Source organism: Phalacrocorax carbo, chromosome 1 (genome assembly GCF_963921805.1).
Source record: "Phalacrocorax carbo chromosome 1, bPhaCar2.1, whole genome shotgun sequence".
Classification (NCBI taxonomy): Eukaryota; Metazoa; Chordata; class Aves; order Suliformes; family Phalacrocoracidae; genus Phalacrocorax; species Phalacrocorax carbo.
Window position 1 is genome coordinate 1,565,957 of NC_087513.1, and position 20,205 is coordinate 1,586,161.

The 20,205-nt window shown below is 51.1% G+C and overlaps 1 protein-coding gene across 2 annotated transcripts in view; it reads left to right on the forward strand.

Moving 5' to 3' along the window:
* The window catches only part of AHCYL2 (adenosylhomocysteinase like 2), a 116,179-nt gene that overhangs the window by 85,808 nt on the left and 10,166 nt on the right, over positions 1-20,205 (forward strand). For both annotated transcript variants that reach the window (XM_064441625.1, XM_064441634.1), the window contains exons 3-8: positions 5,929-6,072; positions 6,737-6,837; positions 7,201-7,303; positions 8,373-8,467; positions 14,569-14,675; positions 16,469-16,585. In XM_064441625.1, the coding sequence (XP_064297695.1) occupies positions 5,929-6,072; positions 6,737-6,837; positions 7,201-7,303; positions 8,373-8,467; positions 14,569-14,675; positions 16,469-16,585 (667 nt within the window). The remainder of the gene's footprint in view (positions 1-5,928; positions 6,073-6,736; positions 6,838-7,200; positions 7,304-8,372; positions 8,468-14,568; positions 14,676-16,468; positions 16,586-20,205) is intronic.

Below are 20,205 nucleotides of genomic sequence, written 5' to 3' on the forward strand. Positions count from 1 at the left end.
AAGGATGGAGATGTAAGCAACTTGAAAGCGTAGGAGGTATTATCCCTCCGTTCCTCATGGCCGTGAAGGCAAATGATCAGGCCTTTCTGGTGACGTGCTCCAAAACTCAAGGTGGAGTACCGTCAAGAGCCCTCAGGTGGGTATTCAGGTCTGGCTGTAGACCTTGCAGAGGTCTGGCTTTATGCCAGAGCCACGGGGAATAAGGAGCATTCACGGCAAGGCTCCACCACAGTCCTTCACTTAGTCCCTGTCCACGACGTGGATGCACCCATCCGTGACATGGATGCATTTCTTGGATCCTTGGTAGGTCACAGCATATTTGGGGAGAATCTGGGTAGGTGTCTGGTAGTTCGGAGCATCAGAGCCCACGAGAGCGCAAAGGTGCATCGTACCCTGACCCTCTCAGCTAGATACCTTGTGTATAACAAGAAATACTCCTGGTTTGGGGTGGATGACATGCTGCGAGCTACGGTTGGTTTTCGGCTGCCGCGTTTGCTGGCCACGGACAGGTCGCGTTCCGCACACTGAAAGCCCGTGGCCGAAAATCAACTCTGAAGGTGGTCCACCCCCATCTGCTTGTGTGAGGGCGTTTTCGGCCATATCCCACCTGCAGCTTCCAGCTGCCTGCCTGCTGTTGAAGGATGCAGGACGGAGCCCCTGGGCGTGCATGGACTGCTGTGAGCCGAGCTCTGCCGCGCCGACCAGCCCCAGCACCGGAGACCACTCCCTCGCCGGTTTTACTTCCCGGGGTGGTTATAGCTGACAACTACAGCTGAAGTTGATGCCTGTCTGAAGTCCAAGTAGGTCTTGACTGTTGAAACTGTAGGGAATGTCCCTGTTCTTGTGCCTGTCCTGTCATGGTACGTGTTGGGAGCAAAGAGGATGAAACCTCCCGTGCGCGATGAACACAAGCAGATCGATACGAAGCGGCTTTGTGGCGGTAGTGGGTTGCCCATAACGGAGATCGTTGCCAACACTAGGTGAGGACCTACAAGCTTTTCATGGTTTTCAACAACCCAGGATTAGAAGAGCAAAGGTAACTGGTGGAAGAGTCATGGTTATCCGGTCCTCTCTGCTCCTGGCAGAGGCGGGTGCCCATCTCCAGAAGACGCAACTGCTGGAGGTTGTGATCTGATCCTTCGTGCACAAAAAGTGAAAGCCACGCCCAGTCTGATGGCTCCATCCTCATTCCTGTGGAATGAGCAGCTGTTCTTTGTCTCCTTTCCTGGCTCTTGGGTTCTTTCTTGCATGCTTGGAGGAACCTCCAGAGCCTCCTCCAGTAGCTTGGAGGAGCCCCCCCAAGGTTGGGGACAACCTGGGTGACCCATCACCCCTGCAGTGGCTGTGTTCCCATGCAAAGGGCTTTTAGGAGAACTTGAGGAACAGTGCGTGCCATGTCCTCTCCAGAGAGACATCAGCCCGGGCTCTGTTTGCTCTTTGTCAGCCACCTGGGTCACGTATGTAACGTTATCGTCTTTGGTAGCATGTTTTAAGCTGGCATTAACAATTAGACTTCTCTAATACAGGTCTGTGATTAATATAACATCTGCACAGGTCTTACAACCCCAGCTGATATCTAACCGGCAGGGTAGGTTTCATTACTGTCATTTTTGAAGATTAATAGGCTGATTAGCCCGGCTAATGTCATCGTGTTTGCTCCCCATTCACAGCTGAAAGAACCTGGAGCAACTCTGGGAAATTCTCCTCCGCCCCTTGCACTTTGCATCTCCTGCTAAAGCATCAGCAATTGCAATTAATTAGCTTGTGAAAGTATTATATTTCCCTCCTAATGAAAGCTTCTAGGCTGACAGTCAAGATGGAAGGCTTCTGTTGTCAGGAGAGTTGTAAGGCTGGTAGATAAATCGCATTAGTACCTCTCGATCTTTGTCGTTCTCCTTTTAGGGCTGAGCAGTAGCACAGTCTAAAGAACCCATTAAGCCCTCCTGGGATAGGGAGAGGCTGCAAAAGAAGCAGCATGAGGAGCAGAGAGATGTTAATGGAGGGGAAGAATCATAGAATCATTTAGGTTGGAAAAGACCTTTAAGGTCATCAAGTCCAACTGTTAGCCCAGCATTGCCAAGCCTACCCTAAACCATGTCCCTCAGCGCCACGGCTGCACGGTGTTTGAACCTCCGCAGGGATGGTGACTCCCCCACCTCTCTGGGTAGCCTGTGCCAATCCCTGACCCCTCTGGCAGGGAAGGCATTTTCCCTCATCTCCAACCTAAACCTCCCCTGACGCAGCTTGAGGCCGTTCCCTCTCGTCCCATCACTGGTGACTTGGGAGCAGAGACCAGCCCCCCCCTCACTCCAGCCCCTCTCAGGCAGCTGCAGAGAGCGAGAAGGGCTCCCCTCAGCCTCCCCTTCTCCAGGCTAAACCCCCCCAGCCCCCTCAGCCGCCCCCCAGCACACTTGTGCTCCAGACCCTGCCCCAGCCCCGCTGCCCTTCTCTGGACACGCTCCAGCCCCTCAAGGCCCTTCTTGTCCCGAGGGGCCCAAACCTGAGCCCAGCACTCGAGGTGGGGCCTCCCCAGGGCCGAGCACAGGGGCCCCATCCCTGCCCGGCTCCTGCTGGCCACACCAGTGCTGACACAAGCCCGGGGGCTGGTGGCCTCCTTGGCCCCCTGGGCACTGCTGGCTCATGCCCAGCCGGCTGTCAGCCAGCACCCCCAGGGCCTTCTCCGCCGGGCACTTTCCAGATGTGAGTGGATCCTCATCTAAAATGTTAGAATAGCTAAACTTTGCTGACTTTAGGCTCTGACGTGGTCTTTGCTGGGTTAGGACATGGGCTGCAGATGTCTCCTTTTCCCTTCAACATTTCTCCACTGGATAAGGATGCCTGAGACCTGCTGCTGTTTTCATGTCATTCTCTTTGAAATAACACGGTTTATATTAAAATGCTACACGGCTCTACGGAATGCCAGCCCCGGTTAGGAAGCTTTGCTTAATCAACTTTAGTTTCCCTGCTCAAGCAGGGGGTTGGACAAGATGATCTCCAGAGGTCCCTTCCAACCCCTGCCATTCTGTGATTCCATGATTGCCATAGTGCTATACGCACTGTTATACATATGTAACAGTAAAAACCATCTGCATATGAAAATCTGCCTCCCATCTAGGCAGGTTTTTTTGTTTAACATAATTACTTTCAGCCCCCAGTACCAAGATCTCTGGTTTTAAAGAAACCTCTGCACAGATTAGCTGTCTTCAAGGAAATAATCTTCCTTTAACTAATTAATCCTTCTGGAGTCCTTGATATACAAGAGCTTGGTATTATATAAGGTGCTCTTTTGTTATTAAGCCGGGCTCCCGGTCCTTCAAGAGCTGCTCTGGGATTGTGAGCACAAATTCAGAAATACGTTGCCGTCAGCAGGTTGTTGGCAGGGTCGGACTTGCCTTTCACACCCCGCTGAGGATGGAGCCTTTGCAGAGAAATTTCAGCAATGCATAATTCTCCTCTGTAAGCAGATTAAGACCTGAGCGGGTCTTGGGGAGCCTGGCACACCGACAGTGGCAGCGCTAAGCTTGCTTTCCTTGGGATCATACAAGCGCTTCACGCAAGCCAGAAGAGAAAGTAATCAGCTTGCTGGGTGCTGCAGGAAAGACAAGCCCATGGCCATGCTTGGGGGGGAAGGGTTTAACTCCTTGGGTTGGGTTTTCTGGCATGAAAATGTTAACAGCGCTATTGAAATGCTGGGCAGAGGGTGGTTTGCCTTTACTCCCAGTTTTAGGAAGGGGCTCTTGGTATCAGTCTTCACTTGAGGTCTGGATGCCCCTGGAAAGCTGCAGCTCTTTGGGAGCACTGGTGGGTGGTGGTAAGGTTCAGCCATGCCATTCTTCCTATGACACTGTGTAGGAAGGTTCACCCTTCGTGCTGCCAAGTTCCTTTGGCACAGAATTGGGGTAGAAAGTTGGGAATCAGTACTGACTTTTGGGTAGGACAACTCCCTTGGGTGTTTGGTGTAGATCGTTCCCTTTTGGAGACTGTGCCTGGGAGAGAAGCTGGCCCACGCACGCAGTAACTCATCACCCAAAGCCAGTAGCTGTTGAGTTTGACTATGCCACGTTTCCTAGGTAAAGATTTGACCAGTCCTTTTCTGGTGTCGTGGAAGGAGAGCTCGTTGCCGTATGTGATGCCTTCACACACGCGCATCGTTTGCCAGCGGTGCATCATACTGGGCGGCTCCACTGAGGCTGTCATGGATAGTGCTGTTCTACAAAGGAGGTCCTCCTCTGCCGTGACAAATAATCTGATGCCAGGTCTCGCGTTCCATTTAGAAGTGCCACATGATCTGGAGAGTAAGGACTTGGAGTAAAATTTCAGGGCAATTTTGTGAGGAATGGGGGATGACCATGTGGATGAAGCTCTTGAGTTGGGTCCCAAGGTGTGGCTCCTGCCAGAGAGGAGGAGGAGGAGATGGTGATAATGATGATGATGGAGGTGAGGAGCTCGGCTGGACCAAAAGCCTCACGCTCCAGCTGCTTTGTCTCTAGAAAGGAAAGAGGGGTGCTTCCGAGTTCATCTCCAAGCTGAGGAGGTGCTTTGACTGCTGATGCCAGTTCTAGAAGATAAAAGATGTCTGGTCTCCCACGTGGGGGCATATTCCAGGGGAAAATGTGGCACAATAGTCTCTTCTGCTGATCCTGATAAGCTGGAAGCAGAAGTAGTGGCTAATTCATCACGGCTCAAATCGAAAATGGACCCTGCATGTGATTTTAGTAATCAAAATAAATGGGAAGGGGGGTTTCTAGCTCCATGAAGGGCTCTTCAGTAAATCTCAAGTGTCTGCCATAGACTAGTTGCCCAACCAGAAGTTTGGAGGACATTGATAGGAAAAGAAGACAGTTATTGACAGCAACTGTAATTAATTCTGTGTTCACATGCACATCCACACCCGGTACCCATCTATCATCTCAAACAAGAAACATAATCTCTGTGAGATCGTATGCTTGCCATCCCCTGTAGGCTCCTACGGAGAGAAGTGGTACCGTCTTTCTTCCTCTTATCAAAAGAGCCAGGCGGAGGAGGGTTTCAAGAAGACCCAGGAAGGCAAAACATTAAATACGTCTCCAAGAGTTTGTTATTTATCACAGAAAAGAAGGGGGAAATCCAAGGGCTGGATTGAGCTGTCTGTAGATGCACGGAGATGTTGGTTGGAAAGAACCACCAAGGTCATCTCGCGCCCCTGCCCGCTCAGAGCAGGGCGTTGCCAGCACAGGATCAGGTGCACCACGACTCTCTCTAACCGATTCCTGGAGTCCTCCAAGGGTGGGGATCCACCACCCCTCCGGGCAGCCCGTGCCAGTGTGGCATTAGCCTCCCGATGAGGTTTCTTCCCGCGTCCCATGTGAGCCTCCCAAGCAGCAACTTGTAGCCATTGCCCTTCTTGAGGAATGTTGAAATCGAGCAAATCCAAGGGCTGGGAATAGCACCGTAACTGAATAATAATTAACCAGAGGCTCCGCCATGCCGCTGTTTAAAATGGAATAGGGTCTTGTATCTACCCTGTCTTAAATTACAACCCTTAATGTTTTGGATGTACGCTAATAGGCGTTTTTGTTGGCTATTTTAGAGCTGTAAAGGCTTAACATTTGGGAAGAGCGGTGGGAGAAGGCCGCAGAGGAGCTGCAAAGCGCGAGGAGATGAGCCCTTGGGGGACACGGGCAGTGCTCGGGCTAATTCCCTCGGGTGTGGTGGTGCAGTAGGGGCAGATGAGCGTGAGGAGGTCACTGCAGGTAAAAGCTGGCTGTGGGGAGATGGTCATTGTAAGGAGAAGAGGAGATGCCAGCTGAGGACGGAGGGAGCTGGCACGTGCACATGGAGAAGCACCACCATGGACACACTCAGCAGATCATCTGCGCCCTCCCACTGCAGGTGGTTTGGCTTTAGGGGATATTTTTTTCTGTCTCTGACCTCCTTTTCTTCCTCCAGCTGCCTCCTACACAGACAGCTCTGATGATGAGACCTCCCCCCGGGACAAGCAGCAGAAGAACTCTAAAGGCAGCAGCGATTTCTGTGTGAAAAACATAAAGCAGGCAGAATTTGGGCGCCGAGAGATTGAAATTGCTGAACAAGGTAAAATGGGGCGCGTTCCTCAAGCTCCACATTGTTCTAGGCCGTCTTGCGGGGTTCTTCCTTCCCCCAAATCCTCTTCTTTTGAGGTTCGGTATGTGGTGGTTTCTTGACACCGTTCCTGTTAGAGATGGGAAAACTTCAATGGGATTTTGTGGGATGGAAAGGAGTTACAGGGTTATGCCGCGTAGCTCCAACCGACCAACTGCTGAAGGACTACAAACACATTTTGTTAAAATCAGTAGAAAAGATTAAATCCACCAAATAAATAAGGCAACTTTGGTTTAGCTTGATTGCCTCCAAAAACCCGTAGCAAAGGCGGTGCAGTTGGCGGGATATTGGAGAGGCTGGTCAGAGCAGCGAGTCCCGCCTCGGTCTGAAGCAGATTTTCCTGCAGCCTCACATGGGTGTTTGCAAGTAGAAATCTGAAAATGTGACGATGCTGCATCTTAAACAGTAGGAAAAGACCTCAGAGGGTTATTTGGTCCTTTTCAGCTGGGTTATTTGAACCCTGCTCTCCAGGGTTTTGCTTTTTTTGAAGCTGCCCCAGCTGTGCAAATCCATCGGGGTCCCAGACAGCGGGGCAAGGAGCGATGCTGGCTGTTCCTTCTGTGCTCTTCCCTCTTTCCATCGCATTGATGGACTTCTTTTTTCTCTTGCCTTTCAGAAATGCCTGCGCTGATGGCTTTGAGGAAGAGAGCTCAGGGAGAGAAGCCGCTGGCTGGGGCCAAGATCGTGGGCTGCACGCACATCACAGCGCAGACAGCGGTAAGGCCCCGTCAGGAAACTCTAGACGGGGATTTTGCACTGCTTCGCCTCTAAAACAGACCCCAAGCGGTTAATATATATGTACCCACACACATATATACGCTGCATATATAATATACCTTGAAGTTCTTATTTACTTCATCCAGTTCTTATTGACTTCATCCATTTTAAATTGTAAAGAAAAAGAAGTAATTGCAAAGTCGTTTCCTCTGCAACTCTCTAACGACCCTGATGTGGCTTAAAACCCACTTCAGATACTCCTCAAGAAGCTTCCCCGTAGATAGCAAGTAAAACCCCAGCTGTATATTGCTCTTTGCGTTGCTCTTTCTGATTTTTTATGTTGTTGTTGTTGTTTAAATCCAGGTCCTCATGGAGACGCTGGGTGCGCTGGGTGCGCAGTGCCGGTGGGCTGCGTGCAACATCTACTCCACTCTTAATGAAGTGGCTGCTGCCCTCGCCGAGAGCGGTAGGAAACTTTATTCTGCCTGGTTTTAAAAAGATTTCTTACTGTCCCATTGTATTTATCTCATTTACCATCTGTTATGGTTTTTTCCTTCATCATCTTCAATTTAGAATAAACCTATAGGAGGTAAACAGCACGCGATAATCCCTTCCTTTGGTCTGACAAGCTTAGAATGATTTTTCTCTGGAGCGTAGAAGTATGTAGTACAACTGATGATGATGCACATTATTAGGCATCAGGGCTGGGTGAACCTGAAAGTTATTTTGCTAAAAGAAACTAAGGGAAATTTGATTTCAGTGCTATAAATTTGAGTCATGACTTTGGCTAAAAGGGGTGAAAGAGAGAATTTGGGGGGGACCTAACTCACAAAACAGAAGCTGTCCATGTTGCTGCTCACCTGGGAGGTGCCTTCATTCAAATCCTGTTTTACCTGGGTAAGGCCCAGGAAAATTGAATTTAGGAGTATACCTAGGATTAGGATTTTTAATATCCTGAATTGAATTTAGGATAAACTGAATTTAGGATTTTACCTAAGATTTTTTACCTAGGGTTAGGATTTTTAGTACCCTAAATTGAATTTAGGATAAACTGAATTTAGGATTTTACCGTGAGAGCTGGGAGAACCAGAAGCCAAACCCACCAGCTTGCCCGTTACCTGGTCTTGCACACTGAAGCTGAGAAATAATTGCTCATCAGTCAGAATACATTCAAGTAAACGTGTGGCTAACGTGCCTAACGGGAAGGTAGGACACCTAACTCGCAGCAAAAGCTTGATTTTGCAAATAAATGTTACTCTTGAGAGCGTGTTGCCCTCTCGTCTGGTGGCTAGAGCTTTTTTGGGGGGAGAGGACGAAATTAGGAGGGCTAAAGCTAACTCCTATGTGCTGCCTTCAGTGTGTCTTCAATGTATATCTCTGAAGCTTCTTCTAGAAGGTAGATGTTGAAAAAGCAGACTGCAAGCGAGGCTGCAGTGGTGTCGGGAGCCTGGTTCATCACGCGTGGACGTAGGGAGGGCCCATCCCCAAGGGGTTTGCTAAGCCTGTGTTAGCACCCGTCTCCCTCTCTGTGCCAGGGTTCCCCGTCTTCGCCTGGAAGGGAGAGTCCGAAGACGACTTCTGGTGGTGCATCGATCGCTGCGTCAACGTCGAGGGATGGCAGCCCAACATGGTGAGGCGGGGCCGGCTCTAAAGCGCTCGGCGCGTGTCGAAGCATGGGTAGCTCTCATCTAGAGAGGCGGAAGAGGGTTTAGCGCTGGTCTGTGTTTTCCTCCTGAATTTAGACCTAACTCAGCAGTTGCGGCTCGGTGCTAACACGGCACTAACCTTTAAAGTACTTTGCAATCGACTCTGCGATGAGGGAAGGCGTGCAGTCTCACGGGTGTGCAGTCAGGGGGAGGGTGGGTTAACTGGCTTCTAAACAAGCATGGCTGTATTAGCGCAAAGTTTCTAGGGTGCTTAGTTTGCTTCCAGAGTAGCTTGCTGCAGTTGAAACCAAACTGATTTAATGTAGCCAGTAAAAAAAAATGAGTCAAAATCAGTATGTTCTGAAAAGCGGTTGCATCCATTTTACTGTATTTGATTAAATTCACGGCTTTGGTTGATGTGATTTTTCTTGTCTAGGCAAGGCTTCTATTTCAGAATAAAAATTAGATTTTAGGTGATGTCCTTACTGTACGAACGCACAACCCCAGGTAGCCCAAATCCTTACTTTGCTGGTTTATCCTGGCCTTGTTTCTAGGGAAAACAGAGAACCCTGAGCAAGGTGAGCGGAACAATTCACGGCTGTCAAATGTGCTGTTTGCATCAGGCTTCCTGACAGGTTTTGAGCCCTGGAGCTTATGATCTAAATTAGACAAAAAGTAATCAAAGGTGGAAGATGGGCGTGTGTCTGTATTGTTTGTTTGCCAATATCAGCTTGTTCGAGGTGGATTTTTTGTCCCTTCCAGTCTACACCCGCTCAATTCCTCGCTGTCACCTTTAAAAAGAATTGTGAATGTCAAAAAAATCCACCCCCAAGCTACGAGTCTGAGTCTAGACACGAGAGCAGCTTTTTTCTTCTTTTTGGGGAATGATTTCCCATCAAAAATGTCAGTAACTGAAGAAGTCGATGTACCAGAATATGCGTATTTATGCTTTCCCAGGATCTCTTCAGACCTCTGGGTTCTGCGACGTGTCTCTATCCATCGGTGTATTTTCAGACCTGCTTCTGGAGCACAGAAATAATTGCTGGGGAGCACCAGGTGCCCCGGACCTCGCAGTTCCCAGAGATTCGCACGCTGGATTTCAGAGGTCCATGTTTTTACAGATTAGAAATAGGATGCTGGACACTGGGTGAAGAACGGGTGTGGAAAGGATCTTCTTGATATGATTATTTCAGAAGACGTGAGCTGGCAAACTTGGCCAAAGAGGCAATCTTTTCATAGGGTCAGAGACTGGTTTGGGTCGGGAGGGACCTTTAGAGGCCACCTCGTCCAACCCCCTGCTGTGAGCAGGGACATCTTCAACCAGATCAGGTCGCTCAGAGCCCCGTCCAGCCTGGCCTGGGATGTTTCCAGGGATGGGGCATCGACCACCCCTCTGGGCAGCCTGGGCCAGGGTCTCACCACCCTTACAGCAAAGAATTGTCTCTTGCCTTCTCTTCTCTTCCCACCAACAAAATACCAATGATGCCTTTCAGCGTCGTTGACGATTATTAGCAGCCGTGCAGTGCTTTGCAGGGGGCCTGTGCGGTGCTTCGTGCCACGGTGTGATCACATGGGAAATTCTCTCTCTGTGGAAAGTCATTTAGTACCATGCCTATCTCTGTCCCGCACGAACCCATCAGTTTGGACCCATATCTGTGGAGTCATTTAGAGCATAAGCATCCAACTTGTACCCATTGATCCATCCAACTTTTACTTGTTGATCCGAGATTAAAGTAGTGTGGAAATGCATCTCCACTTCCCGGCTTCTACATCTTTAAGGAAAATAAAGAGAAATTCAGTCTCATTTTCTATGGGTCAGAGTAGTTCAGCAGCTTGCTGTAAGCCACGCTGACTTAATATCAGGGCTTGAGATACCCCCCAAGAGTCCCGTTTAGCATTGCTTCGCTGCCCCCCACCAGTCCCGTGCCCAGGTAGGCACTGCAAGGCGTGACGGAGCTGACTTTGTATGTCCCGTGCAAATAAATAGGGAAGTCTTAACAGTCCAAAAACCTGAATATTCAATGTTTGGGCTTCTGTGCGGCGCTACTCCATGGGAGCAGTTAGCCAGGAATACCACGAGTCTCCAAAGAAAAAACACGTTGGGTTTTCTGGTGGGAACAGCCCACCGTTAGAGGGGTGCTCTGTCTGGATGGGAATGGTTCAGAAGGGTTTTTTCTGAAAAATACCAAATCCGCAGGGTTTGGTTTCCTTTGCAGCATAAAGTCATCTAGGACCACGCTGCCACCAGGGCATTTCGATGCCGCCTCTGACCATGCCTTCCTGCCACCTCCTTGTGTTCTCGCCAGGCATTTTCCGTGGTGCTTTATTCTCAGTCATGTCGTTGAGCCGAGCCTCAGCTTGTTCTTGGCGAGATCAGCCCCACGGTGTCGACTGTTGCCCCAACAGAGTTGGAAGGGGGTGAGACATTTGGTGGCAGCGGGATGTTAGATGGGTTCAAAGAGGTTGTAAAAATGGCACCTTGAGACGCCAGTTTCTTTCGTGGAAGAGCCAGAGATTTTCCTGCTGGAGAAAACATGAAATGGGACGACTGAGGGAGCGAGAAGTCACAGCGCGGCTGTGCAGGCAGCAACGTGAAACTGGTTACTTGGCGAGAAAAGCGCTGAGGGAGAAACACCTACCAAGGGGATACGGGTACACCAAATCAGTCAAAGATCATAAAAATTCAGGGTGAGTACCGCTGCGGAGGAGCAGGAGTAGGTACCTCCCGGTGCTGGGGGCAGAGGACAGTCCCATCTCCAACGAGAGGAACGTCTCTGCAGGCACAGGGTGATAGGGAGATGGTTTTTACAGCCGCGACCACGCCGGCACGCTCTGCTCCACGATGGAAGTGCCAAAACCACAAGGGAGGTTGACGAACCGCAGCCGGGAGCCTTGGTTTGCAGATCGTGCCTCTCGGTGGGCGTCAGGCAGCGGCAGCGAGAGGCAGAGCAACCCTCACATCTTATAACGGCTCATTTTCTGTAAGAAAAATTCTTTCCATGTCCTAGAAAAAAAATCTGCCTGGGAAGAATTCGAAGGAAGGCGGATAACTTGTGTAAAGCTGAGAAAACCGCAGGAATACGGGGCTCACACCACGGGCTTTGCCGTTGGCCACTTGGGGCTGCTACACAAAGGTGACCTTCCATCAAAAGCCAGTTCCTCCATTGATGTGGTTTGGCTTTTTTTTTCATCTCCTGCCCTCCTAGGAAAGAGGAAACTGCCAACCCCCAGAGTTCTCTCTGAGAAAGAGGATTATGTGCCCTATTAAACGGAGATTAATGAAATGAAGACGTCCTGGGAGCCAGGCTGCTGAATTCCTACCTCAGCTGGCCCAGGGGAGCTTCTCAGCCCGCTTAACCCCTGCCTGCCTCTGCTTCCCAGCCTGTGAACAGGAGGTGGGTCTGGGGCTTCCCTGGAGACTCAAGAGAGTTGGGTCTGCGTGGAAGACGCGTGCTCTGCTCTGGCAGGACACCGTGTGCTTTCCAGACGTTCGTGGAGGAGCAGCTGCTACCCACAGCATTTGTCTTCGTTGGAAAAACATGCGATTTAGAGAGAAAAAGCTTGTGATAGTACGTAGCATTTCCAAGCAACTCTTTGCCTACGGATGACGGAGGGGTGGCTCCGCGCGGCCGCCACGTCGCGTCGTGACAAAGCTCAGGAACGGCGTCTTTCTGCCCGCAGCGGGGCTTCTGCCGCAGGAGTGTGGTGGGAGTGTTAATTTTTCCCGGGTGGCTGCAGATGCTGGTGGGAGAGCTGCTGGCGCCTGCGGCGGAGGGTCCCCGCCGGGCTCCCCCGCCGGGCAGCGAGCAGGGACGCTTCTGCCCGGGTTTGATGTTTGCATCTTAGGACACCGGCGCGCCACGCCAGTCGGTTAATAAGGGCTGGCTTGGCAGCAGAAGTCTTGAACGCTGGTGTCGGGAGCGTGCAAAGGGGAGGATGATGATGATAGGGAATGTGCGAAGAGGACGATGATGATTCAGTCAGAAGTCTTTGACGTTGGTGTTGGGAGCGTGCAAAGAGGAGGAGGAGGAGAAAGATAATAATCATAGAATCACAGAATGCCCTGAGCTGGGAGGGACCCACACGGACCATCGAGCCCAGCTCCTGTCCCTGCACAGGACACCCCAAATTCACACCAGGGCTCTGAGGGCCTTGGCCAAGTGCTTCTGGAATATCGCCAGCCTTGGTGCCGTGATGCCTCCCTGGGGAGCCTGTGCCAGGGCTCCACCACCCTCTGGGGGAAGAACCTTTCCCTAATTCCCAGCCTAACCCTCCCCTGGCACATCTCCCTGCCGTTCCCTCGGGTCCTGTCACACTTCCCACCTTGCTTGGGCACTGCCTGGGCCACCTGAGGCCACCAGGGTGGCAGGAGGACCCAGGAAATGCATGTTTTGAGTTTTTTTTTTTTCTTTTCTTTTATCTTTTCTTCTTTCCTGTGCACCTCTTTACGGTACCCAGTGGGTCCCTCTTTGAAGCCTGTAGAGCTCAGAACCCCCTTTGGGAATGGCTGACCCAAACTGGTTGGGGCTGGGGCCACGTTCATTACGAGGAAAGTGTGTAGGACAGATACAACAGGCTCCTAATGAACTCCGCTGGCTATCACTAGCAGTGAGGTTTTCTGTAATTATCAGAGGCTCTGTACTTAGAGAGGTAAAAAATAAGCCTTGGCTTAAAGTCTTCGGCTGTCCTGGCGGTGCTGTAGCACGTCACAAAAATACCTGAATAACATCAACCCATGCAAGGGTGTACCTGGATGCAGGTAACGCTTTCAGCGGTGTTAGGACCTTCCCATCCAAAGCCATTACCAGGTGCGTTTCCATATGCTGGGAAACACATATGCGTATTCTCACCAGCAGAGAAGAGACAAGCTCTTAAACATCTCTTTTCACTGCAATTTTTAGATTTCTGTGACCAAATTGGTTTCGTGTCCGTCCTTTCCAAGGCACTTTTTCAAAGGGCACCTTTACTTGCTTATCTTCAATGTTTTTATTAGAGCAGGAAGTCTCTGGCTTTCTCCACCACCCTGAAATGTGTCATTAGGAGGAAACGGGTGGCTCGCGAGACTCGCGACCTCATAAAGAAGAGTTTTGTACTTCTGAGACTGCGGTTCACAGCCAGGTGAAGTGGGCAGAGACCCAAAGTTGTTGTCTAAGAGAGGTTCGGTATTTTTAATATGCGGTGTTTTATGCTGCAGTTACATTATAATTGGCTTTAGTGGCTCTGCACCCTCATCCTCCTCCTCCATCGTCCTCCTTCTTTTCCATCCTCCTCCTTCTGCTCCATCCTCCTCCTTCTTCTCCATCCTCATCCTCCTCCATCCTTCTCCTTCTTCTCCATCCTCCTCCTTCTGCTCCATCCTCCTCCTTCTTCTCCATCCTCATCCTCCTCCATCCTCCTCCTTCTTCTCCATCCTCCTCCTTCTTCTCCATCCTCCTCCTTCTTCTCCATCCTCCTCCTTCTTCTCCATCCTCCTCCTTCTTCTCCATCCTCCTCCTCCTCCATCCTCCTCCATCCTCCTCCTTCTTCTCCATCCTCCTCCTCCTCCATCCTCCTCCATCCTCCTCCTTCTCCATCCTCCCCTTTTGCATCCTCCTCCTTCTCCATCCTCCTTCTTCTCCATCGTCCTCCTTCTCCATCCTCCTCCTCCTTCTCCATCCTCCTCCTTCTCCATCCTCCTCCTTCTCCATCCTCCTCCTTCCCTGTCCTCCTCCATTTGCAGTCATATTAGAAGAGCTGATGACTCTTAAGGTTCAAAGGCTTTTCCATCTGTGCTTCTGGGAGATGGGGAGAGAGGAGCTCCCACAGCGATTTTCCGTGTTTCCCCTGGTCTCATTATAAACACCGAGGTCTGCCGTGTTCGCCTGACCTGTTGCCTTTCCAGCACGATACCGATGACGCGGCCCTCCTGCTCTGAATAGTCGGGCCGCGTAGTCTCACCTAAGCTGTCACGATGGGGTATTTGAGATGCCAAAACATGGCTGGATTAGGGATGATTCGAGCGTGTGATTTATCCGTTGCACCTCCTTGGGGTCCGCAGGCCTGCTGGATCTTCAGAGCGGTGACTCTGTGGTTATTTTGGTTACAGATCTTGGATGACGGAGGAGATCTCACTCACTGGATTTACAAGAAATATCCCAACATGTTTAAGAAGATCAAGGGGATTGTGGAGGAGAGCGTGACTGGTGTCCACAGGTAACGAACGGGTCAGGCTGGGCTGTGAGCACGGAGGTGTTTGGACAAAAGCATCTCCTGCCTCAGGGCGCCGGTAGCAGAAGGTCCCCAAGCTGTAAGATGCCACAGACTCAGCTGAATGTTGAGCCTCCTAATACGTGGTCTGTGGTTTCCCTTCAGCATGGGCTTGGCTTTGCTGTAAGAACTGCTTCAAATCTCTTGTATAGCGAAAGCAGTAGGCTTGGAACCGCTGCTCTGCATTTCAGACGGGAGGAGAAGCACCTGCTGACCATTGCGCAGCTGCAGAAAGCGCACAAGGTCTTGGTTTTCCAGCTGGGAAATAGGAGCAATGGTGACCTCACCTCGTTTTGCAGATGAAAAAAGGAAGGGATGAGGGTGTTGCAGAAGAAGGGCTGGGCTCTGGAGAAAGTCAGAAGCGTGGTCCTACACTAAATCTATGGGAAGTGAGATTTGGAAAGAGGAAATGAGTCTCTAGTTGGGGTGGGGGTCTGCAAGGGGAGAACCACGGAGACGCAGCCGTACGGGTGAGTGGCATCCATCGCTCTGCAGCAGAAGCAGAGTTGTGGTGGGAGAGGTGGCTCCCAGGGCTAGGAGAGGTGTCGGAGGTGCTCTTCTAGCAGCGTTAATCGTAGCGCAGGTGACAGAAAATAGGGGCCTGAGGAGAAGAGCAGCAGACACTGCTTTTTTCTTTATTTTTCAGGGAGAAAGGCTTGGCTGCAGCCCTTGGAGCTGGCTGAGAGTTTGGGCAGAGGTGCAGGCAGCCCTTGAAACAGGGAAACGAAATATATGAAATGAGGAAGTGACCGATTCAGTTTTGCAGCCAGTTGAGGTCAAGAAAAGGGCTTGATAATATTTTTAGCATCAGGAATCGTTCCCCGTTTGGGCAAAAGCGATGTGCAAAACCAAAGCAACGTTAGAAGTTGTTCCCCGCGGTCTCGTGCCAGGAGCGAGGGTCTTTTCTGAGGTTGGTGGTATCAGTGCACGCGTGTGGGGAACGCGTGGCCCTCACCTCCAGGGGACAGGCAACGTGGGGACCGGGGCTCCCCGGGGACAAAGTGAGACTTGGGGGGGGGAAACCTGGACGTGGTTTGTGGAGACTGACCGAGGGAGCAGGTTCTCCTTCCCAAGGTCTGGAGTGGGGAGATGATTTTCAGATTCTCTTCATAGCCGTAGCTTAGATTCATTTTTCGTGGTTTTGCTGCTGCCAGTTCAGTCTGCTCTCAGAAGCAGGAGGCCAGGTTGGTGTCTTCCTCACCCCGGCTGCTCCTTGTGCTACATCTTGGTGATTACGCTCCTGCTGCTGTTCAAACGGGTGTTCTGTTGCAGGGGTTGGTCGCAGCAGCTTCACGTTGCGTCGGTGTTACCCTCCCGTGGCCGCTTCTATTTGTCTCGAGCTGTAAGAGCTTGAGGAATCACAGGAGCTCTCGTGTTATCTGAGGCAGGATTTGGGGGTTTTGTCCTTTTGAGGACATCGGAGGATGGTCGTAGTATCGACGGTTTTGGGGCACATCGAGTCTAGAGCACCTTCTGAACTCTGCTGCTTGGCGTTTTTATGAAATGCCTCGTGCCAACCTGGTAGTTCTTCCGTAGGGGAGGGAAACGGGTGCAAACGTCTGTGGAAGGTAAGCTGCTACTTCTCCTCCTGAAATGAGGAGCTGCTATTAAGAGGTTATCTTTGACCCTCCAGATGGGTACTGCTTACTCCAGCAAAACGAGACCTCGAGAGTCACAACAGTAGAGCACAGGATAGTATTTTTCCATTGATCATCTATTTCTTCCCGTATTCGTAACAGGCTGTACCAGTTGTCCAAAGCGGGGAAACTCTGCGTCCCAGCCATGAATGTCAACGACTCGGTCACAAAGCAGAAGTTTGACAACCTGTACTGCTGCAGAGAGTCCATCCTGGACGGGTGCGTACGCCTCCTCCCAAGCGGGGCCGTGGCCCTTGCTCGGGTCGCGTCGGACCCCCACGGGGAGCCGGGCCCACGGGCCTGTCCCACCTGCCACTTCAGATCATTTTAGATCGATTGATGTGTCAGAAGAGAACAAAGACCCTTTGTTACCCCCGGTCCGTCCTATTTGTATGGGAATCTGTGAGGCGCTTGGAGACGGCAGCGATGTCTCTGGGGGTCAGAAGGTCCTGAGACTCGTTCATACAATTGTGTGTAAAGCTCTACAAACATACGCACACCAGAAAACAAACGTTGAATCTTGTGTTTGTCGGAGAGTGGTCTTGCAGCAAAGACCTTGGCATCTCTGCAAGTCTGGATTCAATATTTTTGACCCAGCCACAGGTATGAACGGGGCACATCACTTCAGTCCTGCCTCTGCTCCTCCTTTTGTGGAAAGCATGTTTTCCCTTTTCCCAGAGTGGCTGGAAGACACATCAAATATTTTATTAGCTGTAGTGACATAAGGCACTTCCCAGTGGCCTTCAAGGGAGCTCACTGAGGCAGTGTGCTCTCAGGGTGGTGGCGTCCTTCCAGGCGTGTAGGTGACCCGCACGCCTCTTCCCTTCTCGGTGAGCGTGGCTGGAGCCGTGTTCAAGCCCTGCAGCCTCTCGTACTCCTGTGTGAGGACTTCAGAAGTCCTCACATACGGCCACGGTACTCCTTTCCATCCCTCTTACCTTTGTGGCATCAGGATAAAACCCATCTGTGTCTGTGGCGTGTGTATGAGTCAACCCACTGCTTCATCACAGCACTTTTTGCCTTTCTAGTTTCCTTTTTTATCCTCTCCTGTGAATATACAATAAACCAAAAGGAAGAAAATAGAAGAGGTTGTGGTAGACCAACACCTTATCCCATAACAGCTGTGTGCCCGAAGTGTAAACCTGAGCCCGAGGATTAAACCCTGTCCTTCAGCTGAGCATAAAGGCGCAGAGGGTGGGAATGACGGGGCTCCTGAGAGCTGTAGCCACCTCTCCCCACCCTGGTCCTGCAGGATTTGGAGCCACAAGCAGCGGGAGAGCGTTTGCTTCCCTCTGCGCTGCCTCCCCGCCGGAGTCCCAGCAGGCAGACCATGGGACCGGGAGCAGCTCTGCAGCATCCTGACGGTGCTGAACTTTTTAGGATCAGCCGGGAATCAGTTGCTGACGGATACGTGGGCACCGGGAACATGATGTGTCTTCCGAGATTGTTGGTCACAAGATGCAGTGCAAAATACTTGAAGTTGTGATCTAGAGAGAGTGTAAATCTCAGTGGTCTCTTTTTTTCTCTCTCTCTCTTTTTTTTTTCTTTATTTTGATGGAATCGGGTGTCTGTGTCCCCACCACCTCCACCACCAAATTTTGTCAAAGCCAAGGGAGGTTAGGACAAGTTTTATTCTTACAGTTCAGACTATGCCATATTGCATCTGGTAGTGGTCGCGATAGACAAGTAAGCCCAGAAGGAAGGACAGCTTTGACTTCCCGGGCTGGCGTTGATGCTGATGAGATGAATACCAGAGGAAAGATTGCCTGCTCTGTGCCAGGTCGCTGTGGTGCGGAGGAGGAACCCTCCCTGGAGAAGACGGGCTGCTTCAAGAGAAAAGACTTTTGGCGTGTTGATAACTTGGTATGGCTTAAAGTTTAAACAAGTCTTGAGATCCGCGGTTCTCGGCTCCTCACTGACGCAGAGGTGTCGCCTTCTGTTCAACCAAAGTCCATCTGGCAGTGCTGTTGGTCTTCAGCTGTGCTACCGCTGCCTTCAGTCTGGTAGCACCAGAGGTACCCAGAGACCCAGCGGAGGCTTCCCCGTGGGTGGCAGGCTCTGCTCTAACACCTTTCTCCCAGGTCTTTGCGGGATCTTTAGTAAAGTGCCTCATTAGCCGCCTCGCCTTCGAAGCGCTCTTCCGAGCGGTCGTCTCGACCAGGAGAAGCGAAGAAGGCTCACGTTCGTAAAACCTGTGCGTCCAAATACAGGGGCATGAAGATGACCTTTAACACGCGTGCAAGCGCCGTAGGAGTTAGCGAAGCCCCAGATATGCTTCCCTGGGTGATCCGCTGCGCATGCGGTTTCTTCCCCACGTTTCCATCCCACGTTGTCCTAAAAGACTAAATTTTGGGCTCCTTGTTGTGTCAGCGGTGACGGGACCTGGCTCTTCCGTGCCAAAATGGTTTATTCCACAACGTGACACTGCAAATAGCCAGGGGTTTCCTGCCCTTCCTGCCCACGAAAACTGGAAACGTTCTATCGAAATCATCAGGTGGCCCCCAAAGCGCAACCTGTGAAGGTGCGGTGTGGAGCCGCGTCCTCCAACACGCAACGCGCCGCTAACCGGGCTTTGCTAGAAGCAATAATGGGGAAAACGAGGGCGGTGAGACCCTGGCCCAGGCTGCCCAGAGAGGTGGGAGATGCCCCATCCCTGGGAACACCCAGGTCAGGCTGGACGGGGCTCTGAGCGACCTGATCTGGTTGAAGATGTCCCCACTCACGGCAGGGGGTTGGACTAGATGACCTCTAAAGGTCCCTCCCAACCCAAACCAGTCTCTGACTCTATGAAAACATCTTGATGAAGTAATTTTTCTGATTAAGTAGCCCTTCCTTTTTTATTACGGCCATGCCCCTGCTCTGTGGTCACAGGGTTCAAGGCACCCAAGGCAGCCTCTGTCATGGGGGTCGGCTGCCCCCAGATTTTGAGTGCCCAAGGAGGCAACTTTTAGCTCCATGTTCCGTGTGTAGCAGATGCTGTCAGTGGCTGAGAAACGTTAAAATCTTTAAAAATCTTCTTTACCTTCTGGTCTTCGGTTGTGATGGATGACGGACCTCGTGGGTGGGTAAGTTGGGATCGGAGTTAAGTCTGGCTCAGGCATCTAAATCTGGGCCAAGGGAAACCTGAGCAGAGGTGCAATTAAATCTGCTGTGGTTTTAATCTAAATTCTTTTGGAAATGTGAGGGAATTTCACCTTCCCTGCACTGCTAACCTATTTACTCATGTGCTAAAAATAGCCTGTAATGTAGGACACTCTTCAGGAGAAACCAGAAGGAAACCGTGTGGAAAGGAGAGCTTTATTTGTGGGAGGCACTGGGATTCTGGCAATAAATTACCACTTCCCTGCTTCTTCTGTAGTTATTTCTGCGGGGTATTTTGACTTAAAAAAAAAAAAAATTAAGAAAAAATATATTTTTAAAAGATTTTAAGTATTTCTGGAGTACTGAAACAAAGCGAACCAACAACAGCAACAAAAATACACAAGAAAGGGATCCAAACCCCAAATCCTTGCTCTTTGTTGCATTTCACTGGGAGCACCCGCCCTTCCCAAAGCAAAAAGCCCGTTTTTAGGTGCCTTCCGGGTCCCGTCTGCACCCAGAGCTGCTGCGGGTCCTCAGGGGTACGGATCCTACCACGGAGTTTAGGAGGAGCCAACCGAGGAGGAGCGCTGTCCTGCACAGCGTCGTCATGGGATATCGCAGGATGCTTTGGGCTGGGAGGGACCTTCAGAGGCCACCCAGCCCAACCCCCTGCCCTGAGCAGGGACATCTTCAACCAGCCCAGGTCGCTCAGAGCCCCGTCCTGCCTGGCCTTGAACACTTCCAGGGACGGGGCATCC